At 42.3% G+C, this 27,065-nt stretch overlaps 1 protein-coding gene across 7 annotated transcripts; it reads left to right on the top strand.

The window, feature by feature from the left end:
* On the top strand, nucleotides 1–26,515 carry pum2 (pumilio RNA-binding family member 2). Of its 7 annotated transcripts, none has more exons than XM_079526624.1 (23): nucleotides 1–138; nucleotides 2,961–3,324; nucleotides 7,255–7,323; nucleotides 8,093–8,198; nucleotides 9,663–9,850; nucleotides 9,944–10,116; nucleotides 10,545–10,905; nucleotides 11,004–11,109; nucleotides 11,250–11,357; nucleotides 12,166–12,311; nucleotides 14,059–14,179; nucleotides 15,751–15,891; nucleotides 16,370–16,672; nucleotides 16,825–17,052; nucleotides 17,544–17,811; nucleotides 18,159–18,288; nucleotides 18,724–18,858; nucleotides 20,054–20,191; nucleotides 20,290–20,415; nucleotides 20,742–20,813; nucleotides 21,852–21,973; nucleotides 22,297–22,489; nucleotides 23,922–26,515. In XM_079526624.1, exons 2-23 carry the CDS (start codon nucleotides 2,974–2,976, stop codon nucleotides 24,051–24,053), a joined length of 3,717 nt encoding a protein of 1,238 aa, XP_079382750.1. In that variant the 5' UTR covers nucleotides 1–138; nucleotides 2,961–2,973; the 3' UTR covers nucleotides 24,054–26,515. The 7 variants fall into 7 exon arrangements, with proteins under 7 accessions (XP_079382750.1, XP_079382749.1, XP_079382751.1 ...); XM_079526623.1 differs by lacking the exon at nucleotides 1–138 and adding an exon at nucleotides 1,109–1,337; XM_079526625.1 differs by lacking the exon at nucleotides 1–138 and adding an exon at nucleotides 1,109–1,337 and having other exon boundaries at nucleotides 18,724–18,852.
* The last annotated feature ends 550 nt before the right edge of the window (nucleotides 26,516–27,065 follow it).

Raw genomic sequence — 27,065 nt, forward strand, 5'->3', positions numbered from 1 at the left:
GGAGGGCAATGTACTACGACCAACCAAACCAACCGTAGCTGGGGGGAAATTCGTGAAAATCGTGCAAGTTTAACATGTTTTGTCTTGCTTTCGACAAGCATCTTGCGAAGGGAAGACTGGATTGATTTACCATTTCAGGTGAGAATTAGCTGTGGATGAGGGTTCATGCCACAGGCTCTGTCTGTTGTCAGTGAGGTGGAATGTCAGGCGGAGGTGAATTTCAGTGTAATTTCTTGGAAATAAGGTCCTTATTCATTATTATTAATTATTTGGGGTTTCAACCATGAACCATATACTGATCTAGGATTCATTGCAAACAGACCACTAGGGGGCGAGCCCAACTCGTTTGCGATGGTTTTCGAAAACCTTATAACCATACCCAACACCATGCAAAAAAAATCAAACCTTGTGTGCATAATTGTTTAGATTTTTTACATATTAAATCCCATTATTATAGTATTTTAAGCTCCTGGCAGCCATCGTGGACACCAGAAAAATGTTTGGTTTCCAGAACTTTGGATTCAATCCCAAGTGGACAATCTTGATGATTTTGACGAATCCCCTCCCAGCTATCGACCCCAGATCATCTCCTCCACACAAGGCCAAACGGCGTGATGATGACATACATACAGATACATACATACAGACAGACAGACAGACAGACAGACCTTTATTGATTCTACTTTATTGAGGGAAATCCAGTTTCATATAGGCTACAGTACAGAGTACAGTAGACTGAAGGCAATTCGTATTCACCCAACCTATTTGTGTCGTTAAAGAGACAAATGCCCGCCCTATTCATATATTCACGCATATTGCTATAACTGTTTTGAAGCAGCATCCAACATAAACGGATGTACTAATATAGCCCACAGCTACCAGTATTTAGTGAGATGCTGGTTTTACTTGTATAATGGACACATTATAAAAACAAAGAAACATTGTAATCTGTTATTTTTGTGCTTTTTATATTCAAACTAGGTGTTCCCTGTGGTCAAATAATTTCAGAAATTGTCCTGCGCAAGTCTACGTAGTTCACGTTATACCCTTCATTAATTAATTACTGTACTCTCGCGCGGCTGCTGTAGTTGGAGACGGGACACAAGTCTCCAATAGAGACGGAGGTCTGGCTACGCGAGATTATACTGTAAAATATACTAGGTGGGAGGGGGCAGGGGCACTAGCGTTAGTAGCGTATGCAAACTGTTAGCTTTGGAGGCTACACGTTCAAAACCTTGCTGCTAAATCACCGCTCTCTCCACGGAAACAAAACAAGACAGATTTTGGGGCTTGACTGTGCAACAAGCATAGATAGACCCTAACACGACAGCGTGTCAGTGAGTATCTCGTATTAATCTTAATCACACAAATCGAATAGCTACAGCACGTTTGCAGACCAGTTATTTAGAACATGATGATTCCCTTGGTGTGTGTGTGTCAGTGTGTATTTCCCCTTTTGTTTAGCGGTTTAGGCCCCTGTGTTTGGGACCTGGAGAGGGGCCATGTTGTTTTAGCCACAGAGTGTTTGCTTGATGTTTAAGCTCGTGGTTTGTTTCATACTCGTCGCAGGAACGTCTCGCTCGACAAAAACGACCCATCTTTTAGCCGAAAAAGGTGTTTTGCAGCGTCACGTCGACACCCTTTACAATTTAAAACGTGTGCTTTTTGGCGAAAACATGTCATGTTTTTGTCGAGCGACCAAGTATATAAATGAAAAAGCCTGTAACGTAGCAACAGAGGCTTGCTTTTGCTAACTAGTCAGGTGTCTTTGCTAGCCGACCCGACTGGTTAGTTCACGTAAGATAGAAACGGAGCGCAGTTGGACATTCACAACAAGTAGGCTTAAATTGGTCTGTCTCACTGGTAATAATAAACATGAAAGAATAAGAGGCCTGCTAACTGCTTACATTACAGCTGGCTATGGCTAACCGTGCGCCCTATATAAGTAAACCTGGTCAACTTGGTTAACACCAAATTACTTGACTGTAAAGCAAACAGCACCGGTTATTTATATCTGTTACATGTAGTCAAAGTGACCACAATGCTAACTGGGATAGGGAGAATGCGGACCTCCTAGATGAGCTAACGTGTTAGCTAGCTAGCATGTTTAGGGCTGGAACGCGTCCATTTGCAGGAACAGGGCAAAAAAACAATGATCACAGACATCTGTACACGAGTCTCAAGCTCTGCTGTGAAGTATTAGCAAAATGTATGGCCGATCAACGATCATCGACGACCATTACTTTATAGGTTCATCAGTTAAATGTAGGCTAATATCATTTGAGGCATCATCATTGACAGCCACTTGTTTTTGTCTTCGCTGCAAGTAGTACTCGCGTAACCACAGCCTACCCTGCTAGCTTTGCAGCGATCAAAATAACAACTAATCACACCATTCAGGATTATTATTTATTAAAAATTGAGACACCAGAACCATGTCAACAACGGTGCCAAAAATATGGGGTTCGTGGCACGGGTTCATGGTTGAATGTCCCGGGGATTAGTCAGATCCCGTCAAGGAAAGGGTTTCACCGATGAACGACGTTCTCTTGACATTGTAAAAACTGACCGATTTGTCAGTTAAATTGGCGTGATGAATTTCGCCTTTGCTGTAAACATTCTATGCAATCTAACAAATCAAAGTGAAGCGAAAGCATGTCCAGGCTTAAAGATATGAAAAGGAGAACATTGGGCCTGGCCCTGGCATAGAAAATGTATTTTTGGACAAAGAAAATAAAAATACCATAATGCTTTAACGACTTATGCCCTGTTGTCACATTGTCAAAATAGCTTATGTACAAACTCATGATTGATGTTGCAAGCTTGTAGATCTGCTATTTTCTTTCTGACAATTTTAGCCTATGTAATGGCATGCCCAGAATAGGGATAGCAGGTTCAAAGTTAATGAGGCCAAATCATTTTCTACGTTATAAAAATGTGTCTTTGTCTGTTTCATGTAGGCTTTCCCGTGGAATGAGCGTTCCATGCAGCATCCTAGGTATGAATGACGTGGGCTGGCAGGAGACAAGAGGTGGGATGCTGCATGCAAATGGTGCTCCTGAAACTGGGGGTGTCCGAGTTCATGGAGGAGGACCTCTAGCTACAGTTGGGGGAGCTGGACAAACACCTGGAGGACCACATTTACAGGGTATGGACAGGGGCGTCAACCCTACCCCAGGGACCCCACAGCCTCCACTGAGTGGGCGATCTCAGGACGATGCCACTGTGGGCTACTTCTTTCAGAGGCAACCAGGGGAACAACTTGGAGGCTGTGTACCCAGCAAGCACCGCTGGCCAACTGGAGATGGCAATCACGTTGATCAGGTACAAATGTTTGTTAAAGATTTCACACCTGACTAACAATTTATTTGCAGGCCAGATGGAAGGATTGGTAGCTATTTCAAGATGCATCAAGTGTGGGATCCAATGAGTTATCTCATTCACTGCCAGATTAAATTCATAAATAATCAAATGCATAAATGATCCACCCATGATTGACATTTCTGTCATTGTTATAGAGGAGCAAAAGTATGTATTTCTCAAACATTGTGTTATAACTGTTAAGGACAAAGTGGACTGTATGAGCAGTTGCCTTCAACTGTATCACAGTAAATGTTGACAAGACCACAGCATCATATCTTTACTATACAGTTATTGATATGCAGCATGTTGTGACAACTGAATCTTAACTGCACTGCAGTTAAAGTGGCTTTAGACTGGATCTGAAATGTACACTGCATGTATATTTATTTAAATTACTTTCAGGATAGTTATATGACTATAATGTAATAATGCAGTCCCACTTACACATTCCACAGAAAGTTAATCCTCACATTTGTTCTGAGCGGAGTTGAATCATTTAACATTTGATTTATTTGTTTAGCACAATTTAAAAAGTCAGTACAAAAATGTATGCACAAGAAATACAAAGGGACAGTGCCAGTAGGAGGCAAGAAACCCATATGGGCTTATGTGAGGCCTCTACTTGTGTATAACAATCTTCAGTATATATAAAAATGTACTTAAAAGGTAAAAAAGAGGGACATTATATGATTAAAAAAAAAATCATATAATGTAGGTTTAGCCCGCTACAAAGGTACATTCACGGAGGAGGCGAAGATGCGTACGGTTAACGATTGAATTAATTTCAGCTCTTCTCATGTTCGCTAAAGTTGAAATATTCCAACTTGAGTGAAGTTAACCTCACCGCTGCTGTCTAACCGGATATATTTTTTCACCGACCCTATAGCCAACAGCTCACTCCGCCAGCTGGCCATGCCATATTCGATCACGAATATAAACCCATATGGTTATGGTGAAAATAAATTGCTTAACACCCCGAACGCCTGGGGTTATTTAATCCATTAAATCATAGCGCCCAGTGATTTATAGCAGCGGAGCACATTTAGCGACGGACCGGATGTTATCCAGGATGTGGCTGAAGTAGCTTGAAAACACTCGAGGCGATCGACAACAACGGTCGCGACTAGCGGCGGGCCCGTGTTGGGCCCGTCGATTAACACAATCTTTTCTTCGAATTGGACGGAATCACATTTTAAGATTTTCGATCTCGTCGGCTAAAATGGGGGGGAACATTTTCGATGACGTCCCACCGGAAAATAACATTGAATGTTGTGCAACAGACGCTCCCAGCCTGTGGAGCGATGCGATCGGTTTTGATATCAATAATCTCCGTCCTTTTGATCAATCAATCTCCGTCCTGAGTGCTGGGCGTTACTAATTGAAAGTGCAGAGAACTCCGTCCTGTGCGCTCAGGGTGTTAAAGACACAGTGAAATTAAGTGTTTTTCACTTTTAGAGCATACCCGTGGTCATAACTGGCAACAATAGATGCCAACACAATGGGGACATTTCTATTTGTGTGTATTTTTATATCAAAAGTCCATAAAAATCCAATTTTAATTACTTCCTTTGAATGAAAACGTGATACCTGACGTGTCGAGGCCTGCATGATTAAAAATGAATCTTGATTTCATTCACCGTTCGATTCCCATATCTGCATGTTCCTCCAAACACTCCAAGCTGATTTTTTTATTACAGAACTACTGTTTTTAATCTCATTCAAGATGACATCCAGACAGTGTATTGCTAATTTTAAACATAATCGGCACGCTAAAATATGTATCTAAAAACATTATAGGAAGAAATAAGCCATGTAGTAGAAAACATGCAGCTTGTCTTGCCTAGCAGGAGCTCCTCCTTGATCATACCGGGCAGAAGAGCTCTCAGTGGGGGGGAGACAAACAGTCGGTGTGCGTCTCTTAGTGCAATTGTAACGGTCAAGACATAAACTATGTAGTTGCTCACTCTTGACCTAATTTCAAGCATACAACTACTAGTTTATAATCTTTATTAAAATGTTAAACTGTCATATGTTTACTGTAATTGACAGGCTAGCATGTGAGAATAGGCGAACACATAATTAAACACATTTGTCCCAGCGACCAAAATCACATGAATTAATCATGTGAAAGACAAGCCTGACAAGTAGTGATTTTCACTCTTGTCTTCATCTTTAAAATAGCGCATCATATTAGATTTTCTTCTTTTTTTCGTTCACTGTAAACAGTTGCAGTTGTCTGGCTGGCTGACTGTGATTCCCACTAGGCTGAGAAAGAAATGCCACTTAAAAAAATGTAATCCGCCTCATGGTGACTATAACGGGTCAATTCATGTTCTTACCCATAACTGCACCAATCTGTGTACAACTTGAATGAATACACTGTTACGCGTTATATATTTATTTGTATTGCCCTGTTATACAACCACCAGACGACAGATTATTACATTATACATATACACTCCTATACTACTATTACTCCTACACATTTTGTCCAAACATCACAAATGCTATTATCCTGGAAGAGACTTGTGCCCCAAGGGGCACAATTTTGGATGGCGGTACCCTAGCCGGGCCCGGTACCCTCGCTGGTTATTCCACTCTCCATAGTTCTAGTTTGTGGTCTAAATTAGTTGGTGTCCCTTTTTTGCATCACAGATAAGCCACATTAGCTTTATTGAAAGAACAGCATAACATGTAAGATTTGATGGCCATTGGTGTTAGACTGATTTAGTATGATGAACATCGCTGTTCCAGTTCTAAATGTCTGAAAGAATCTAAATGTGATGTCAGGCTGATCGGTTTATCCTCTAACATGAACAACAAACGTCTGTACATCTTACACATACGTTTATTTGTGATATTATATATATAAAAAGTGTACAACACAACACAGACTTTCAGTGGTGTGTGCTGTGCTGCTTGCAGGGCTCCTTTTTAGTTGGTTCAAGTTGCACCTAATGTTTTCCTATAGGTGCACCAGCATATAATTTAGGTCCACCCACACATAGACACACCTATACAGAATCTAGATCTTCTAAATGTAAGGTGGACTGATGCCATGAAAATGTTTAGTTGCATCCCCATTTATGGGATGTGCGTCCAAAATAGGTGCACTCCTGAGCCTAGCCTCTTTCGGGACCCTCGGTTACCTTTTCTGAATTTTGGACGGCGGTACCCTAGGGTCCCTCACTGGTTATTCCACTCTCTCACCTTTACCTACTGTCTGTTCACAGAGACCTGCATGGTCGCTTGAGTGTTGGTGAGATGTTTCAAAGATGCATACAACAGCTTTAGGAGACCGCGGAAACGTGTGCGAAACGGCGCTAATCGGCGTTACAAATTTTGCTTCGCTGAACGTCTCTCTCCTCTCTTTAGTGACTTCCTTGTTGACTTCCCATTGTACCGCCTCCCGCACCGAGACTGGCTAGCTGCCCGTCCTAGTTACTGCCTCTGATGGTCGCGTACATGCAGGATGTTTATAATGCTGGAGGCGGGACATGGGAAGTGAGGAAGAGAGAATTTCAGCGAAGCAAAACTTTAAAAATACTTAACGGCATCGCCGATTAGCGCCGTTTCGCACACGTTTCCGTGGTCTCCTAAAGCTGTTGTATGCATCTTTGAAACATCTCACCAACACTCAAAGCAACCGCGCGGGTCTCCGTGAACAGACAGTAGGTAAAGCTGTGTCCTATGGAGAGTGGAATAACCAGCAAGGGTATCGGCTAGGGTACCGCCATCCAAAATTTTGAAAAGGTAACCGAGGGTCCCGAAAGGGGCTATCCTGAGCCCTGCCTTAAGTTGAATTCACTGCCTAAAATCCTACCACTAACTCTGTCTTAATTATAATGTTGTATATAATAATATGATATGTTTCCCCTATGCTGATCTCAGGTCCGTGCAGCTGATGAGATGAACTATGACTTTCAAGCTCTTGCTTTGGAGTCCAGAGGCATGGGAGAGGTAAGGGCTTTGCGTGTGTCTGTGTTATTTTTAGGGTGACTTTTTAACTTGGACATTCCATCATCATTTTTCAACCTTGGTCGAGATCATGGATTTCACAAGGAGAGACATTTATTTTCCATATATTCACTTCTGCCAGTCGACAGTCAATTTCACCTCATCAAATGCCGGTTTGGGCCCTCATGGAAAAACAGGATACATGTAAGACGTGGACATGTGTAGTTTTCTCAAACATTGACTGCCACGTATTCATTAATTGAATTCCTTAATTCGGGGGGAAAAGAGGTCTTTTCAGCTGTTGATTATTCAAGGGGAATAACTGACTAGGTCTGTGAACCAGAAGTTAAAGCCGCCCATGTTAAATCTATATAATCACATTTCTCAGTCACCCGAAAGCTAATTTTGATTAGAATCGGGGATTAGAATCCGAGATAAAAGCATGTGAAAAACGTAAACAGACAATGAGTCAATGGCCATCTTGAATCTCGGGTCGGAGTCTGTTTACATCGCGCTAACATTCCAGAGCTAACCAGATGTGGCTTACGACCGCGGCCAACCTTAATCAATATAAAACATTAAAAGACAGAGATCTCCGTCCATGGCACTAAGATTAGATTAGTGGCCACCTTATTTCAGGTGGGCTTTCACACTGTATTTAATATATGTAAACATATTTGCACTCTAGTGATCATTTATGTAAACCAATCCTTTAACATCTGCAGCACTAGAGTATCATTAGGATGCTGATTTGTTTTTCTTTTTCTTATAGCTTCTGCCAGCAAAGAAGCTCTGGGATTCTGATGAATTGACCAAGGATGGAAGGAAAGGGATGCTTCTTGGAGAGGAGTGGAGGGACAATGCATGGGGAACATCCCGTGAGTGTCACTTATGTTTGTGTACGATTGGAAATATCTGGAAATCTCTGGCTCCTGTTATGTCTTGTGACCTTCTAAACTAAACAGCTGGGAAACGGCCGCAAACAAACCAACGTCTGCTGCTTTGAAAACAAATCCTTGTCCCAATTAGAGATGTGGGCAGATATACGGATAAAAGGTGCTGCCCCTACTAAACGTTTACTAAATAAAATGTGGTTATTCTATTAAAGCTGCACTATCAACTTGGGCAACACATATAGGCTGTGATCAGGCTGTGCAGCGTAGCAGAGGCACGCGTGAAGTGCCGGCCATAAGCACCAACGGGGCGCTGCTGCACGGCTACCAGCTTTGTAGTAAAAACAAAATCACTTTCACCGCACAGCAACGCCTGGAAATAGAACAGTGGCGCATCAGAGCGCCGGGCGAGGCATGAGCACGCGTCTGCCATCGCCGGTGTGGGATAGGTCCATTGAAAATAATGTAGGCGGTTGTTTTGATGCGAGCTGTTTGCAGCCTGTGTGTGTTGCCCTTAACTTTCCTTCCTCTTCTACACCCCGTTTCCTGTGCAAGTCCTTTTTCTTATTTTTTTCCCTTTTTTTAATACCATTGAGTTATTAGTGCTCAGAGATAAGACTTGCTCAGGGATTACCTTTAATATTTGTCAGATCCTGTGTCTAGGTGAGACATGACCTTTGACACCATCAAATGTCTCAGTAGAAGAATAGGGAGACAAAATTCAACCACCCCAATTTTAGAACTTATAACATTCTCTACCTAACAGAACAAAAAAATTGTTTAAATATGTTTTTAATTGGCTTCTGGGACGGGTGCATTCGGTTTGAAAAATAGAGCAAAGAGTACTTTGTTGGGAAAGCGTTCCAAATTGCATCCAATATAAACACCTGGATGTGAATCGACCATGTAACCGTATACTGCCCGCTGCCTCTCTGGACTTTGAATGGGAGCTGATCAGTCACCAGTGGTCCACGGACCACCTGTTGAAAACCCCTGGCCTAATGCATATCAAACTGGGGGTTCTTTAAATCAAATGGGTTGAGAATAATTTATAATTGTATGCCTTCAATAGACTTAATTGTTGTCAAGTTCAAAGTGGCTACTAGTTGTAGCTGATGCACTCACTGGGAACCCCAATCACTCACTGTTTGACTGTGCTTTTTCTTTTGAGGTGGTTTGTGAAATATATTTGTAGCCTGCTGAATACTGCACAGCCAGAACCATTTGGCTCTTACAGTATACTTTGTCATAATAGGAGCCAGTGGGAAAGGGCCAACACCAAACAGTCTTGTTCTTGTTGGCACCAGTAAAGCCATACTAAAGCATTACTTTATTCCACAGTTATTACTGTGGTTTGACCAAATTATAAACTCAAGCCTTTGTGTTGCTGAGACGTGTGTGCATAATTATGCGATAATTTAATAATCCCTCCACCAAATTGTCATTCAGATCATTCAGTGTCCCAGCCAATCATGGTGCAGCGGCGACCAGGCCAGAGTTTCCACGGGAACGGAGATGCAAACTCTGTTCTGTCACCTCGCTCTGAAGGAGGAGGACTGGGAGTGAGCATGGTGGAGTATGTCCTGAGCTCTTCTCCTGGAGACAAAATGGATGGCCGCTACAGGAATGGTGGTTATGTAAGTTTCTTTCTTTCCAGGGACACATCATAGTGCAAACAGTTGGTCTTGGATTTTAGTGGTAGTCCGAAACTTAACATTATTTGCTCACAGGGTGGAGGAGATGCTGACCCAGATGGTAGAGAAAAGAGTGACACCCAAGAGAAGGTATCTCCTTTTGAGGAGGACAAAAGCCAAGAGATGAAGGTGGGAGAGGAAAGCGATGCTTCTAAAGCGAACGGAAGAGGCCTGCTCAATGGCATGGACAGAGACTGCAAAGACTTTAAGTATGTTATCTTTTTTGCACATATTTACTACTCATACATACCTACACCCAAAGCCACACGTTGGGAGAGGATAGCACCGCTCTAATACTGAGGTTGAAATGGAACAAACCATAACAATGAGTAATGTTAGTCTAAAAAAAGTAGGCTACATGCCATTAAGAAAACAGTATGTGATGCAAATTAATCGGAATGGAGTGGACTTCCAACCATCTAAATGTTTCAATGTCAAAATATTTATAGCTAAATGTCTAAATATTTATAATTAACTGTGTATAGCTGTGTGGTCACATTTCCCATGGATATTCAGCCACTGCAAAGCTTTGAGGTTAGCAGCCCTGTATGTGGGACAGACTGTGGCAGAGGTCTATACTAAATTAATGAAACATGAGGGATCGTGCTTGAATGACAACACTTTCTTGCTCCTCCAGTCCAACCCCTGGAAGTCGCCAAGCTTCCCCCACTGAGGCTGTAGAGAGAATGGGCCCCAGCCAAGCTGGTTTAGAGATGATGGGCCAGCACCACCCGCACCAGCACCAACATCAACACCAACACCCCCAGCACCACCCCCAGCACCACCCCCAGCACCACCCCCATGCCCTCCAGCAACAAAATCCTGCCCAGAATAAGGCCCCTACTGAGGACTTCCAGAACCAGGAGGCCCAGAACATGGGGGGTATGGAGCAACAAGCTGGCGTCGAGTCCCTGCAGTTTGACTATGCTGGAAACCAGATCCAGGTGGACTCCTCTGGGACCCCTATGAGCCTGTTTGACTACCAGTCCCAGCAGCAGGTTTGTTGAATTCTAACGTCTAACTAGGGGTTCCATTGGATGCGTGTTCAGCCTGTTCAGCTAACATACATTATTTTGATTTTGTTTTTTCATTGCAGTTGTTCCAGAGATCAAATCATTTGACTGTTCAGCAGCTCACTGCTGCCCAGCAACAACAATATGCGCTTGCTGCAGCCCAGCAGCAGCACCTCGGTATGTTTACATGTATGTCTATGGCGGTTAGGTTTGTGTGTGTAATTTTGATACAATTGCTTTGTAGGAATCGAGTTGAATTGTGGGCATCATACATTTATTGTCATTATGTAAACCTGAACTGGTATTTGTTTTATTCTTCTAATACCCAGCTGGCCTTGGTCCTGCTTTTGTGCCAAACCCTTACATCATCAACGCTGCCCCACCTGGAACTGACCCCTACACTGCTGCTGGGTTAGCAGCAGCAGCCACACTTGCAGGTTAGCTCGCCCCATTGCATCAGGCTTTAAAGTAAGAGATATTCTTTGAGGGGCCCCTCCTATGCCCAGCTTTCCGAGTTAGTGTGAACACAAATATTGCCGTGTGATTGGCTGATCACCCCATAGCGATGATTTGATTGGCTGAGCAAAGTACATATTGAAGATAAAAGTGAGGGTAGAAAAGTGGAGACCCTAAAAGTGATTGGCCTGAATGACATTTGTGGTGATTTGCTTGGTTGAGCACAAAATGTGATGTATGATGATAAGAGCACCCCTCACTTCACACAGGTGTGATTTTTGTTAAATATCAGATCAGAAACTCTTACAGGATACAGGAACAAGTGAAATTGGATGTGATGAACAAACGAGTAGATTTGATTTGATTTATTTATTAGATCCCCATTAGCTTGCTGTGAGACACAGCAGCTATTCTTCCTGGGGTCTTAAAACATATCATCATTACATTATTTCTTTTATATTATTACATACATTTACATACAACATTCATCCAACACACAATACAACACAAAACTCATGATCCGTCTACTACATTGATAGCTAGCTCCAAGTACAATTAAATCTTCAACATTGATAATAAAGTAAATATACATTTAGACACAATTGGAACTGGAACACAAGCTGATAAATGGATCTTTGTGAGGTTCTCTGTCTCTCTTGATTTGATTACATTTTTAACCCGCCTGAACATTGATTGAACAACACTATATGGGGAGACCCCTGTTAGATTACTATTTTATTTTAATTAATTTTAGCGATCATATATGTATAACTTAATGTCTTCCCTAAGGGCCTACAGTGGTTCCACCGCAGTACTATGGTGTTCCCTGGGGTGTGTACCCGGCCAACCTCTTCCAACAGCAGGCTGCAGCTAATGCCAATCACTCAGCTAATCAACAAGCATCCAATCAGGGACAAGGACCTGGCCAACAGCAGGTAGATGTTATAGTTGGTTATTTGTCTGTTTTCTTTTAATGAAAGCTAACCTCTCGTACTCGTACTATCAGAAGATTGGAGGAGATCTCCTACTAATGGTAATTTAGATATTAAAAAATGTCAGACAAACAGATTGATTTGAGTTTAATTTTCTTTCACATCTGGAATTCCAGATGTATGATCATTAGACTCAGAGCAATAACGGTACACCCAGACCTAGGCGACAAGGCGCGATGTGTACACTGTGTAATTTTATAGAGGTATCTAAAGAGCAAAAAGTACGTTTCTGAACGTGCCAAATATCGCAAGACTGTCCACCGTTTCCTGTCTGGCAGCCAAATCTCGCGATACCCCCGGAACAGAAACGAAATGATGTACTGTGCACTCTGTGCACATCGAAAACAGATTAGAAAACAAACTGTGATATGTCTTCTTTTATATGCCTGAACCGATTTATATGACACAGGTCTCAATGGTTCATAAATAATGTTTGTTATGAGCTGGTCAAGCTTGCTCCATTCACTGCTTTGTATTCATGTAACTTCCGGTGTGAGATTTGGCTCCCATGAAAGTGTCATAGCACAGCACAGCGACTCACGTGACCATGACACTTCCTTCTCTAAGCTTCCTTGCTAAAATCCAAGGAAGCTTTGAGAAGGAAGAGAAGTGGTCACGTGAGTCGCTGCGCCATGACACTTTCATGGACGCTTTCATGGGAGCCAAACTCACACCGGAAGTTCAATGAATACATGGCAGTGAATGGAGCCGGCTGGACCAGCACATAACAATCGGTTCAGGAATATAAAAGAAGACATATCACAGGTTGTTTTCTAATCACTTATTTTTCGATGTGCACAGAGTGCACATTATATCATTTTATTTGAGGATCTAAACAGCACAGGTATCGTTTCTGGCTCCGAAGTATCGCGACAGGAAACGGTGGGAAGTCTCGCGATACTTGGTACACTCAGAAAGGTACTTTGTGCTCTTTAGATACCATACCTCTATAAATATTACAGTGTACACATCTTCTGATATTTTCCAGAAGTGATTACTTTACAAAAGGTCTCAGTCATTCTTAAATAATGTTTGTTCATGAGCTCTCATTGACTCCAGTGCATTCTGCCAAACTTCCGGGTAGTTTGGCTCCCATGAAAGTGTCATGGCGCAGCCCAGTCACGTGACCACTTCTCTTCCTTCTCAAAGCTTCCTTGCTAAAATCCAGGAAGAGACTCCTGCCATGAGGGATTTTCTTTGTCGCGCCTAGGTCTGGGTGTACTGTGATAACCCACCTATTTCCCTCCCCAGTCAGAGTTAGGAGTTTGAATGAAGGGACTTAATTTAACCGAGTAAACCTTTTTGAATATTTTAAAAGAAAAACCTCTCTCACACTTGACAATGGAAGCGAAGGGATTGTCCTCTGTCTCTAGTTGAACATGGCATTTGTGCAATGTGAGTAAACAATAGCTGGCCTTGGGTTTGATATTCACGTCAAAATCTGAATTTAATCATGTGCATAATAGTCACAAAACGAGATCCCGAGTTGCAGACATTCCAATTGTTTAGTAGAATGTAGAAGACTTTCAGCTCATTGAAACACTGGATTTTAGTGGGCTTTATTTTTTCTATCTTTAAGTAGATTAATTATAAATCATCTTCACAAATCCCATTTCAGATATTGTGTCCATACAAGAACATGCTATATTGTGCCAGCCAGTATCATAAATAACCTTGCATCTCTTTCTAGGTGATGCGCACAGGGAACAACCAACGCCCCCTTACACCTGGTCAGGGTCAGCAGAGTCAACAGGAGTCCCTTGCAGCAGCAGCTGCTGCTAACCCAGCCTTGGCTTACGCAGGCATGTCAGGTCAGTTCACTAATATTCCAACAGGGCAGCCATCAACTACACTGAGCATCAGTGCATTTAACTATTTTTATGCAGTTTTGGTTATCTAAATAAAACAAACACTCAAGCTATACTATTGCGCTAATCTTAATGTATTGTCAGCCCAAGAAACACTGGATGTTCATATCGTTGCTGGTGGGTGGAAAACATGTCCAAAACCCTTACTTTTCAGAAATTGAGGGGAAAAAAGAAAAACATATGTTCCAATGGCTCCAATGTAGTTATTATTTAGTCATAAGCTAAGCTATTGTCAACTTTTCATCGGTTCAATATCTTCTATACTTTGAAGCCAGGCCCCAGCAGCCCGTATGTGTGTCTACTCATTCCATGTTTACCTCTAATAATAAATGTTTTAATTTAGTCACAGTTACTCACACCTTCTACTGCGCGTGCACCGTACTTGCGCTGCGCACAGAACAAACGGCAATCAGCCATATAATCTATATAATATAACATCTGTAAAAGGTGTGGTCCTTAATTACATCTGACCTCAAACCCTTTTCACATTGCAGCTCTAAACTTTCACAAGCCTCTCCAACCCGGAGCTAACACAGCTTAGACAGAATTACCGTGTATCCCAATGATATGTTTGTGACGTCATCCCAACAACTAGGCCGCTAGAAGGCTACATACGGGATTCGGGAGTGATTTTGTAACGTCACAGATGATCCTTGGTTCATTGGTTAGGCTTCAATGCAGAGGTGCAGACAGACGGACAGGGATATGCGCCTGTTCTCTGCTGCCTGAGTCACGGAAGCCAAGGCCCGACCAATCCGCATAGACTTTAGTTTAGGCTTAGCCCTACCCTAATGTCGAGTTCGGGCAGAATTTTAGAACTCTAACTTGTTTGTTTCTGTGCATTCCACTTCATGACGTGTGGCAAGCCAGTAATTCAAATCAAGTTTATATTCCTTTATTTGTCTGAAAACATTCCATTGGGCATATCTCTCTTAAGTCTCTTGACTCTGTGCTGCTGGAAGGGAGCGGCGGTTCTTGAGCCGTATCAACATCCTGTCAGCTGTACACTAGAGGAAAAATAATTCTACTAATAATTAAAACAATAATGAATGGACAGATGAGCAATAATTACCGAAAGGAAGTTCGCAAAGGTTGGAACTTTTAGGACAGCTGTGTTAATTGTTTACTGAATGAAATCTCAATCAAGTGTATTTTCAGCAAGGCTTTGTTTTAGTGAACGCTTGTGGAAGAATTAAGAATCAAATGTTGATTTGTCAAGTGGCAAAATACTAGTGTGGCAAGGTCTGCAAGACTGATAACAATAACACAACAAGAACAATAATGTTGGTTATGATATGAGAAAAATAATGCAAAGGAAAATAAGATGATCTAATTAAAAAACGAAAAACACCTTTGAGATTAAATTGTAATGATAGTGTTTGGCACGAAACACCACAGCCACTAAATATGACGCAAGTAACCAGTGTTTACTAAAAGTACTTATTGAAAAAAGTTGTTCTTGAACACAACTCAGATTATAATCTCCACTAACCTCTCTTTCTTAATCTTTTTAGGTTATCAGGTGTTGGCCCCTGCAGCATACTATGACCAGACTGGAACTCTTGTGATGGGCCCCGGGGCACGTGCAGGCCTGGGTGGACCTGTCCGACTGGTTCAAACCCCACTCCTCATTAACCCTGCTGCAGCACAGGCTGGTGAGCATGCTACCTCACAATGTAGATATATTGTGGGTGTTTCCCATACATTTTTACTTTATTGTGACCAGATGTAAAGCTTGCACTGAATTTAAATTACTTTCCAATAGGCTCTGTGCATAACTGCAGTCCCGGGTTCCCAAAACTTTGCATGCCCGTTTCCTGTTATAAATTCGTTTTAAGTTCAGCTTCCAATAGCTTCAAATTAAGCAATTGGAGAACTTAAACAGGAAACCAGGTATGCCACCTTCGGTAAACTCTGGGCTACAGTTGTGCACAGAGCCATGGCATCTTATTAGTTTTATATAGTATTAGTAACCAAACCTTAAAGTGAATTAAGAGTCGGGCAATCAAGTAACAGTGTGGCTTGACTGTGCTTGGGCAAAATCTGTGCTGTACTGGACCACATTCTCCTGGTTTAACCACATCTTTGCCTCCAACCACCTCTTCTTTCTCACCCTCACCGTCTCTCTGCTAGCGGCCGCAGCATCGGCGTCTGGCTCTGGAAACAACATGTCCGGTCAAGCCAATGGGATGTATCGTTCCATGCCTCAGCAGCAGCAACAGCAGCAGCAGCAGCAACAGCAGCAGCAGGCCAGCAGCGGCATGCCCTCCAGCTCGTTCTACGGCTCTGGCTCAGTCACCGCCACCTCCCAGAGCAGCTCCCTGTTCTCCCACACCTCTGCAGCCCCGCCACCCAGCTCCTCTCTAGGCTTCAGTAACACTGGGGGCTCCCTTGGCGTTGGTCTTGGCTCTGCTCTCGGGGGCTTTGGCTCCTCTGGTTAGTGATTAAAACTCTTCTCTCTCTTTCTTAACGTTGTGTCCCCAATTGCTTTCACAATTTAGTTGTTTTGAAATCTAAAGCTCTTTCTGGGCATTTGTATTTACGTATTTGAATTTATTTTCTTTCCTCGCTCTTTTTTTCTCTTGCAGTGTCCAGCTCCAACAGTAGCGGTGTATCTCGCAGGGATTCCCTGTTGGCCAGTTCTGACCTGTACAAGCGAGGTGGCAGCAGTCTAACTCCCATTGGTCAGCCTTTTTACAACAGCCTGGGCTACTCTTCCTCCCCCAGCCCCATTGGCCTGACACCAGGCCATTCCCCACTCACCCCCCCACCTTCCCTGCCTTCCTCACATGGGTCCTCCTCTAGCCTTCACCTAGGTAAGATGGTCTCCTGTTATTCATTGGCATGTTATTCCCATGGACATTTGAATTTAAATAAATCTTTGCTCCAAGAACTATTGATGATATTCAGACCGCGGCCACCTTGCCAGCAAGGTGCTAACTAGGTGCAACTTCCCATAGACAGCCCATTCATCCAAACAGAAAAGTCCTATCTAATTGTATTAAACAACATCAAACTCACAAACATTGCAGCTGTACAGAAAGCTTGAATTATCCTCTTTCAATCTGTAAAGTTTTGTTTCATAAAAATCCACCGTAGACATTATGAGCTACTTGCTGGCAAGATGGCCGCGGTCTGAATATCGTCAATTACGATAGCTGTACTTCCCATGTGTATCTAGAAAGGGTAGCCAAAAAGTGACACATTTCAACTAGCACAAGCCTAAAGAAAAACAAACACACAAAATTGTTCTTAGGACATCTCCCAGCAGGATGTCCGGTTGCTACATTTCTCTTGTCAATACCAGGTGGCCTGACGAACGGCAGCGGGCGCTACATCTCTGCAGCGCCGGGAGCTGAGGCCAAGTACCGCAGCGCCGGCAGCACGTCCAGCCTGTTCAACTCCAGCAGCCAGCTGTTTCCTCCATCTCGCCCACGCTACAGCCGCTCTGATGTTATGCCCTCCGGTCGTAGCCGCCTGCTGGAAGATTTCCGCAACAACCGCTTCCCCAACCTCCAGCTCCGTGACCTGCCGGGACACATGGTGGAGTTCTCTCAGGATCAGCATGGATCCAGGTTGGTGGAGGACGCACCTTCTGCACACGCTGTCAAAATCATGAGGATTTGTTGTGCTTTTTGTTTGCGTATTCTTGCCATATTTGCATGTATAAAAAAAATAGTTTTTCTTATATCTGATTTCAAGATAAATTGGAACTGTTTCAAATATGTCTCGTCTTTAAAAAACATTGAATCGAACTGGGTATGTTGCAAAAGACTAAATACTAACTTTAGTCTGCTACTGAGAGCATGATTCTCCCCTCATCCAGAGCAGTCTTCAGAGCAAGGCATAGTTAATGAATTCTCATTTGATAATTCCTGTACCTGTACTGTTGTACTGTACTGATCTTGTCCTTTTCTGCTAGGTTTATACAACAGAAGCTGGAGAGAGCTACTCCGGCTGAGAGGCAGATGGTGTTTGGAGAGATTCTACAGGCAGCATACCAGCTGATGACAGATGTGTTTGGGAATTACGTAATCCAGAAGTTCTTTGAGGTTAGAAGTTCTAGATCAGTGCCTGTTTGCATTCAACTTTTAGGTTTTTATCTTTAAGATTTCTCTTAAGGTGTTGATTTCCACTTACCTAATCGTCATTATAATTAAGGATTTTGCAAGAAACCTCTCAAATAAGGTAATATGTTTTTATGAAGATGATTAATCCATTGAGACCTGGAACGCATCCATGTCACGTTAGCGTTAGCGTTTTAAACATTATGTTATAATTTAGCTATTGAAAAATAGCAGATCTACAAGCTCATAGCTTGTAGGTCTGCTATTTTTGAAAAATCGTTAAAATGTGCCTCAAATCTTTCCGAAAATTGTCGTGATTTAGAAAACCTTTTTTTTTTTTTAAATTTTGACGTCAGGCCTGAATGGGTTAAAAAGTATCATCCAGTCTGAAGCAATGCCCTCGTATGTTCTGTCCCACAGTTTGGGAGTGCTGATCAGAAGCTGGCCTTAGCCACACGTATCCGTGGACACGTCCTGCCCTTAGCTCTGCAGATGTACGGTTGTCGGGTGATCCAGAAAGCCTTGGAGTCCATCTCTTCTGACCAGCAGGTAATTGTAAGTGAGCTTTCACTTCCTTTTGTTTTCCAAAATATATAAATAACCGGTTTAGCTTTAAAGGGACACAATTTCCAACATTATGTCAAAATCTTTGTTGTAGGGGCTAACGTTGATTGTGGACATAGAACTGAATTCTCTGCGTTATGTCAAAAATATTTGTTGTATTCTCTGCATCTCTGACACGTTGCCCGTGGCAAGTAAAAAGAATATTGCTCGGATTGGCAAGTGGGTTTTGACCTAACCTATTTTTATTATTATTGTTTTTAATTTCCCTGGAAAAAGTTCTAGGGTCTCTTCTCCCCTTGTCCCTTTCCTTTTGGTCTCATTTTTATTCTTTGACAAAAAAATCAATATATTTAGTCATTTGTCGTAGTTTGTGGTTTTTGTCAACAACTCGACACAACACAAATCATGCAGCGTGTTGTAAAAGCCTAGTATATAGTAAGACTAGTGTGTTGCTTGCCGAAAAGATAAAACGACTATGAACGTAATTGGTATCACCACCTCTATTATGTAACTGCTAGTACAGTGGTTTACGGTCTACTGACCGCATGTACTGAATTGGACACCGTTTTTTTTTTTTTTTAAAGATATTTTTTTTGCGGCTTACGCCTTTTATTGGTTTTTGAAGGGACAGACAGTAGGCTGACAGGAAACGGGAGAGAGATGGGGGAAGACATGCAGTAAAGGCCGTGTCGGGCTCGGGAGTCGAACCCGCGGCACACTGCGACTGGATTACCAGTCGGGTGCCCAGACGGTTACGCCACTGCCTGGGCCAATTGGACACCGTTTAATGTATTGTGTATTGACACAATTTGACAGTATAGCCTACATTGTGTTTAAACACGAGAGTATGCTTTACTGTCATTATTGACTAGACAGTGATGTGATCAGGGTGTCAACCACTACAATACGCTAAGAACTTTGATTCTGTGAATGTGAAAACTACAACCTTTTACTTAATGTTTTTTGACTGGTAAAATATGAACCAGTTTTATGTCATGTCGGCCATAGACCATAGTATGTGTATGGCAAGCCTGTGTTAATTGCGAGGAAAAATGCCCTGCATAAAGGCTGAAACAGACGGGCATTATTCCCTTGAATACCCTTTTTCTTCCGCCTTTACTTAACTGCTGAACATATGCAATCCCAATAATTCCGGCAACATCCACACATCCCATTTCCATTTCAGAGTGACATCGTCCGTGAGTTGGACGGCCATGTGCTCAAGTGTGTGAAGGACCAGAATGGCAACCACGTTGTGCAGAAGTGCATAGAGTGCGTCCAGCCTCAGGCCCTACAGTTCATTATCGATGCCTTCCAGGGACAGGTGGGGACCTCGTTATGAGTGATGCTTAATATGTCATCTTAATACCTAATCTTACCAGTCCAGACAAAGCTGACATCTGTTTAAAATTTCTTTCCTAGGTGTTTGTACTCTCAACACACCCTTACGGCTGCAGGGTAATCCAGAGGATTTTGGAGCATTGCACCCAGGAGCAGACGCTGCCCATCCTCGAGGAACTGCATCAGCACTCTGAACAGCTTGGCCAGGTAAGCATGTCCTTGCTAGCGTCTGCTCTCATCTCCAGGCCCCCAAAGCCACAAATGCCATGTAGCACTCATGTCTCCCCAGACATGAGTGGATTTGTAAATTATGCTCGTCTTGTGTATGTGCATGTCTCCATGTCTCCTTTTTTTATTTTTTTTGCATTTCATGGTGTTTTTTTAATGTGTCATTGTTTGCTGTCTAGTATTTTGTCTGCTAGAATAAATGTGTAAGGATAATTTAAAGATGATGTAATTCTACTGCCAATTGACCTATGACTTGACTATTGAAACATCCACCCCCCTCCTCCCCCTCCACCTATTCCATCTAGAAATATCAAGGCGTATCATTGGAGATGACACCCAAAACATATTATACAGTGTCCAGCGATGCACTGTTCAAGGTCAGAGCAATTTGCCTCCCTCTTCGCGGATGTCCCTGTCTCTCTTCCCCTTTCTCCTTCCTGTATCACTTCTTGTATGTCTGTCCTAACCCGTAGCAACGTCTCCAGCTCCCCAAGGTCTGCAGGGCTTCTAACTCACTTCAAAATCCATCCTTTCCTCCTCCTCTCCTCGCCGCCTCCTCCCTCTTCCTACTCTTTCCCTTCTTGCTTTGCCTTAAAAAACAAAACAATGAGGCTGCCTCTTCCCACAGACTATTGACACCGCACTCGCTTCTCTGCTCTCCAACAATCTTACGTTTTGGGCCTAAAGTGTCTCCCCTGATCAATCTGTTTTGCTTTTGTCCTCGTAAATGTAGCTGTAATTGCTAGCAAGAAGCACGCCAGGAGCGTTTTGATACATTGGAGCACTAAAAACGCTGCTCTCATTAGTTTAACTTGACCTTGAGTCAGGCACTTAAATAAGTGTAGACATTTTCCAGGCATTTCCATCAAAGCAGATTGACAGGAAATTGATTACAAGGCAAATCATTCACATTGGTCCAAATGGAATGCAACTATAACTACATTGAAAATGTTTCTAAGATACTGTATCTCAATTCAAGAGTGGTATTATGTATTACCTGGACAGGTGAGTTGAAGTTTTGTTTAATCTTTTTGTGTCTACCGCTACACTGCTTCAGGTGTAAGTTATTCACTAAAATCACACCCATAACTGTTTACCACCAATTTCTGAAGGGGCAAAGATTCTATTTGTTGTTTTTGCCTAGTTGGCTATATAAGCCTAGACCAGCAGTGTCTGTTTTGTCTAACCTTCCGCAGTGATAATGTTACAACTACACATGGGGCTATCGTGCACACATAGCTGTCACTAGCAATGCATGATGATTTCACATCAATTAGGACCGATGAGGTTGGGGAGTAGTGCATGAACAGCAATGAGACAAAGGGGTGTCAGGCTTGTTCTCTCTTGATACATGAATGTCACACACCCAAATCACTGATGCCTCACGCCTGATGCCTCTCTGTCACCCCCTGCAGGATCAGTATGGCAACTACGTAATCCAGCATGTGTTGGAGCACGGCAGGCCAGAGGACAAAAGCAAGATTGTTGCTGAGGTTCGCGGGAAGGTCCTTATCTTGAGCCAACACAAATTTGCAAGGTATGCCAAATTCTAACAGTATTTACCAGGCAGGTTCACGAAAACCACCTCTCTGGTGGGCTGTATTTTTCTACAAAGAATGTGTGTCATCGTTGTAAGCATAGCATATTCTTACAGGGGAAACTAATTTATTGTATTGTTTATAAACGGATACTCAAACGATGATGACAATATAAATAAATGATAGACAGAAGTAAACTGGGCTCATAACATCTGGGCCTGCAGAACATGAAAGCTTGAGTAGGCCAACGCCTACAACCTGGAGCTCAATAATCAACTTGTATGTTTAATGGACCTCCCTTCTCTGTCTCTGTCAACCTCAGTAATGTGGTTGAAAAATGCGTGATCCACTCTTCGCGTGCAGAGAGGGCCCTACTGATAGATGAGGTTTGCTGTCAGAAAGATGGCCCCCATAGCGCCCTGTACACCATGATGAAGGACCAGTATGCCAACTATGTTGTCCAGAGGATGATTGACATGGCAGAACCAGCTCAGCGCAAAATCATCATGCACAAGGTAAGGGTGTGTGTGTGTGTGTGTTCTCATAAGGCCTGAAAATGAAGGCCCAGCCCTACCCTAACTGGGTCAGCCAGAGGCTCGGCCCGACCCTAATAATTACCATAATGTTAGGCCTGAAAACCTGAAAAAGCCAGAGTGAAAAAAAAGAAACGCCTCGGCGCCCCGCACCGTGGTTCAAATTTTATACGAGTGAGTGTGTGAGAGAACGGACCAATTGTCGCCAAAATAAAGGATTTATGTAACTCACGTTGGCTGTTAATGTTCCATTTCCACTATTCTAATGGATTTCAGGGGTGAGTAAACATCTGAATCTGAAGTAGCAGCGATCCTCTGAAGTGACGCAGTTATGTCTAATATTGTCCCCGTTCGCAAAGTGCAACTTTTTCATCATTCACCGTTGTGCAACAGTGAACAGTCCCGAACAGAGCTACAATATTATAACTACCAACTTGACTATAATCTACTAGGCTACTGTATAGTTTACATTAATCATTGCCTCTCAAACCCACATGGCACGCGTAATGTGCGTTGCATATCCAGAAGAACAGACCTACAAGCCTATGTCGCTCATGGCGTGTCAACGGCTTGCAGATCTGTTATTTTGGCCACACAAAGAGGCACGCCACAAGACGATGGACGTCTGCTACAATACTGTAACAACTGTGGTCATCATGTAACTTGCTTGTATCTTACGTGTATGCAGTGAACATTAACATTAGCGTTTACAGTTATATGGAGCATTTACCGTGGTGATGTTGATTAGGTTATTCACCCAGCTGGGTTTAATGAGACCGCAGTGTCTCGTTAAACCCCGGCTTTTCCAAAATGAGCTATCGCAGATGAATCGATGGTCTTATAAAACATTTAAGCATATGGCAAGTAGGTTCTCATGTTCTCCCTGCATCTCCTAGGGTAGGTACCCTCACAAAAAACATGCAGTAATCCTGGTCTCTAAACTACCTAAGGAACTGGTCGGAATAACGTGTTCCTTCCACGCGCTACGTCCGGCCGGGGAAACTCTCCCGTCAGGTGAAAAGAAGCAGCTTGGACTCTTCCTCATGCATAGAAAAAAGCATGAGGCCAGTCTGCTGCTAACTTTCAACTCTGTGATAACACCTTTACATCTTTGACAGCTAATACACAAGATTTTTGTGGTTGATGAGTCCACAGAAGTCTGTATTTGAGATAGCCTGCACCTTTGACCATAGCCAAGCCGGCTGTTTCCCAAACACTATGTAGGTTGTCACGTGTCAAGAAATGGATATTCAAGGCAAGAAATATGACACATTGCGATGCAGTCTGTTGTTACCTTGATCTATTCTGCATCGCTTCAAATTCTTTAAGTCTTTAAGTTAAGAAATAGACTTTTGATGAGGTAAAACGAGAATGACTTTGAGCTTGCTTAATTTTGCCCTCTCTTCCTTTTCAGATTCGGCCTCATATCGCCACCTTACGCAAGTACACCTATGGGAAGCACATTCTGGCCAAGCTAGAAAAGTACTACATGAAGAGTGGCTCTGATCTGGGTCCAATCGGCGGCCCCACAAATGGCCTCATGTAATCCTCCTGGCGACCCCTAAACAATTCCACAGTTGGAGCCCTCCTTCATAATCCCCCCCTCTTTTGCCCCATTTTCTGTAAGAGATGCTCCCTTAGCCATAGGGGTTCACCATAACACCCTCTGTTGTCCCATTTTTGGGGAATTACCAAAAAAGATGATTAAATTTTTCGCCTACGAATGCTGTGACGTCTGACCCCTGCCACTGTGTGTCCCCTAGTGCAGTTCCCTTTGCATGGTCACCAGAGGACACACAGCCCGCAGGCCGTGTTTCCTGGGTAAAGCACAAACCCATTGTTTATTATGTAATTGATGTAACTGACTGGTTTTCATATTAATCTTGTACATTTCGTTTTTTTACCTTGTAAATTCTCTGTAGAAAAAATATACACATTTGCTGCAATTTGCAATTCTTACAATTACACCAGCAAGTGACTTTATATGGCCAAACTGAGTGATCCTTTTAAGAAAAATGATTTCCACTTGTTTTTGTACCCAGACTTGTATCAGCTATTCTAACTAAAAGCCAGGCATTTGAATATTTGACCTTTTATGTTAACCCATGCACAGTCAGTGTGGTGCCCATGCCAAAGCAGCTGATTGGTTCTTTTTGAATAGCACTATGTAGTATGGCTAGATAGAAGCTCCTCATCTGTCTATTCAGATGATTACTGTGTCTTGTATCAATGATTTAGGCATCCCTACACAGTACATTTTTACACTTTCAGAGTTAAATTAACACTCCGGATTTTACTGTGTAGGTCCTCAAGACCTGTTTGTGTGCTTGTCACAGAGCTGTGCTTTAGTTTTGGGTAGTGTCGTCCAATGATGGCTTTTTGTTGCCTTTTCTCCTTTTAAATCCCCTCCTCTTTACTCTGCCCTTAACCCTGTTGACTAGCAGCCAGTAGTTTGCGTGATTTAACTATTTGAATAATGTTGGTACTGAGCAGTACAGATTGACAGCAATGTTTCCACTGAGCCTCAACATGGCTGTCTTAATCTAAATCCAGTGGTCGCTCTGGGCTTATGCCAGGTAAAGAGCAACCATCAATAGAACTCTTTGTAGCAGAGCATGAGGTTTGGTTGTATAGCAGGTGTGTAACCTGGTGTAATCTTAAAAAGAAATGACCGTAGTGGGGGCTTCTTGGGGGGAGGGTAGTGGGTGGGACTGGGTTTATGCATTGGCATGCTGTGGCAAGTTGTTTTAAAACTTGGAATGATTTTTTTCTTTAACATGTTTTGTGCAACATCTTACCTGTCTTGTAGTTTTGAGATGAACACTGCCCTAGAACATGGTATCTTTATGTACTGAATATCATCTCTTGCATAGAAGTAGTTTAGCAATGTATAGCATCTTTATGTACAAGTAAATTGTTGCTTTTGGGTACGGGGGCTTGCAGCAGTGATGGTACCCCCACCGCCTGTATGAGCTGAGTAGCAGGATATAGTGGTTGAGAAGTGGTGCTTATCCCAGGTTTGTACATCTGAAAGAAAAAAGTGAAAGAAACGGATCTTGCAGGAATCTCTTCTGGTTCTGTGATTATTTTTTTTTTTAAATATATATATAATTATCCCCCTTTAGATTGGGTATGTAAGTGTGTCGGTGGAGGTTGGTGGGGCTATCAAAAGCTATACAATTCACCTGTAGTGCTAGTAGTGATGGCTTTTTTTTTTGCTTCATATGAATAATTGTAGAATACATGTAGTATATGTGCAGTTAATAAGTGTAAGTTTATTAGTTTATAAATGAAATGTCTAGTTGTGGTGTTTGACAGGCCTTGCTAAATTTGTAGTGATGCTTTTATTTCGTCTGTACAGTTGTACATTTGTAAACGTTGACGCTGTAAATGGGATGTCTTTTACACTTTGGGGGCGGGGAGTGGGGGGAGGGGGGGAGAAAAATAAGGCAAATGTGCATTTTGATGTGTGTATATTCATCACTCCTTCCCCCTGAATATAATGTATACAGTTTATTTGATCAAGCATTTTAAAAAAAGAACTTTTTATGGCTTCACAATCTGGCATGATTTTTGTTTTTAATCTGTAATGGGGAAAGGCCAGCCCTCTATTTGTACTGGAGCTGTAACATCCTCTGTTTATAGTCTTTATTATGTGTGACAGTTTAAAAGAAAAAAAAATAAGAAAAGGAAAAGTCCACCAATGCTCTGTACTTAAAACGAGGCTGCATTTCAGTCCTCTGCTACCATGGAATCTTCACAGGATATGACGAGAATTATTTTTGTACAGAAGAGCGCTGTATTTTGAAACAGCTGCTACCTTGTAAGCAAAAGCAATGTAAAATATTGTCAATTATATAAATATGAACATATGAGTTTTGTCACACTGTCAAAGTCATGTACATTTTCAGGTGGCCTTATGTACATTTCCAGATGTTAGATGAAGAAAAATAACTCATTTTTGGAAGCAGAATTGTGACTATGTATGATTAAACTGTTCTTCTAACATTTGATGAGTGTGCTGTGCTTTCTTTTAAACCTGTGTGTATGGTGAAGTTGTCTGAGTAGTCTTTATCCTTATGTCACAATGTGGTACTCTAGCGTTGAAATTTGTTGGCATATAAACCCAAATTAATAAAAATCACACCCGTTTGAAGTGAGGAGTGCTAATATATTAAAGTCTAACTCGTGTTGCTATGATTAGGTGATGTAATGGTGATGTAAAGAAACTGTCAAAACAAACATTAAATTCTCTTTGTTAATGGCATTTAATGTTTGTTAGGGACAAGATGGTGTAAATTTCCCTTCATTGTCAATGGCGTTTTTAAAACAAACATTGAACTAGCGCCCCTCAAATGTGATGGAACTACTTCGCTGGTGAAATAAACCATTAAAGGTCTTTGTCCTTTACTCCTTTCTTTGATAGGTTTGTATTCAATTCAAAATCACACCCGTGTGAACTGAGTGGTGCAGTGACGTCACACTAACCATAGCAACCGTGCTCATCTGTACGTGGCCCCACGTACAGTCAGCAGGTACACACATATACAGATTGATA

The sequence above is a fragment of the Electrona antarctica genome, assembly GCF_951216825.1.
Source record: "Electrona antarctica genome assembly, chromosome: 17".
Lineage (NCBI taxonomy): Eukaryota > Metazoa > Chordata > Actinopteri > Myctophiformes > Myctophidae > Electrona > Electrona antarctica.

Coding starts and splice junctions, on each gene's coding strand:
- pum2 (XM_079526624.1), top strand. CDS start 2,974: ATGAGCGTTCCATGCAGCATCCTAGGTATGAATGACGTGGGCTGGCAG. Junction 18,289..18,723: donor TAATCCAGAAGTTCTTTGAG/GTTAGAAGTTCT, acceptor TCTGTCCCACAG/TTTGGGAGTGCTGATCAGAA. Junction 18,859..20,053: donor CTTCTGACCAGCAGGTAATT/GTAAGTGAGCTT, acceptor TTTCCATTTCAG/AGTGACATCGTCCGTGAGTT.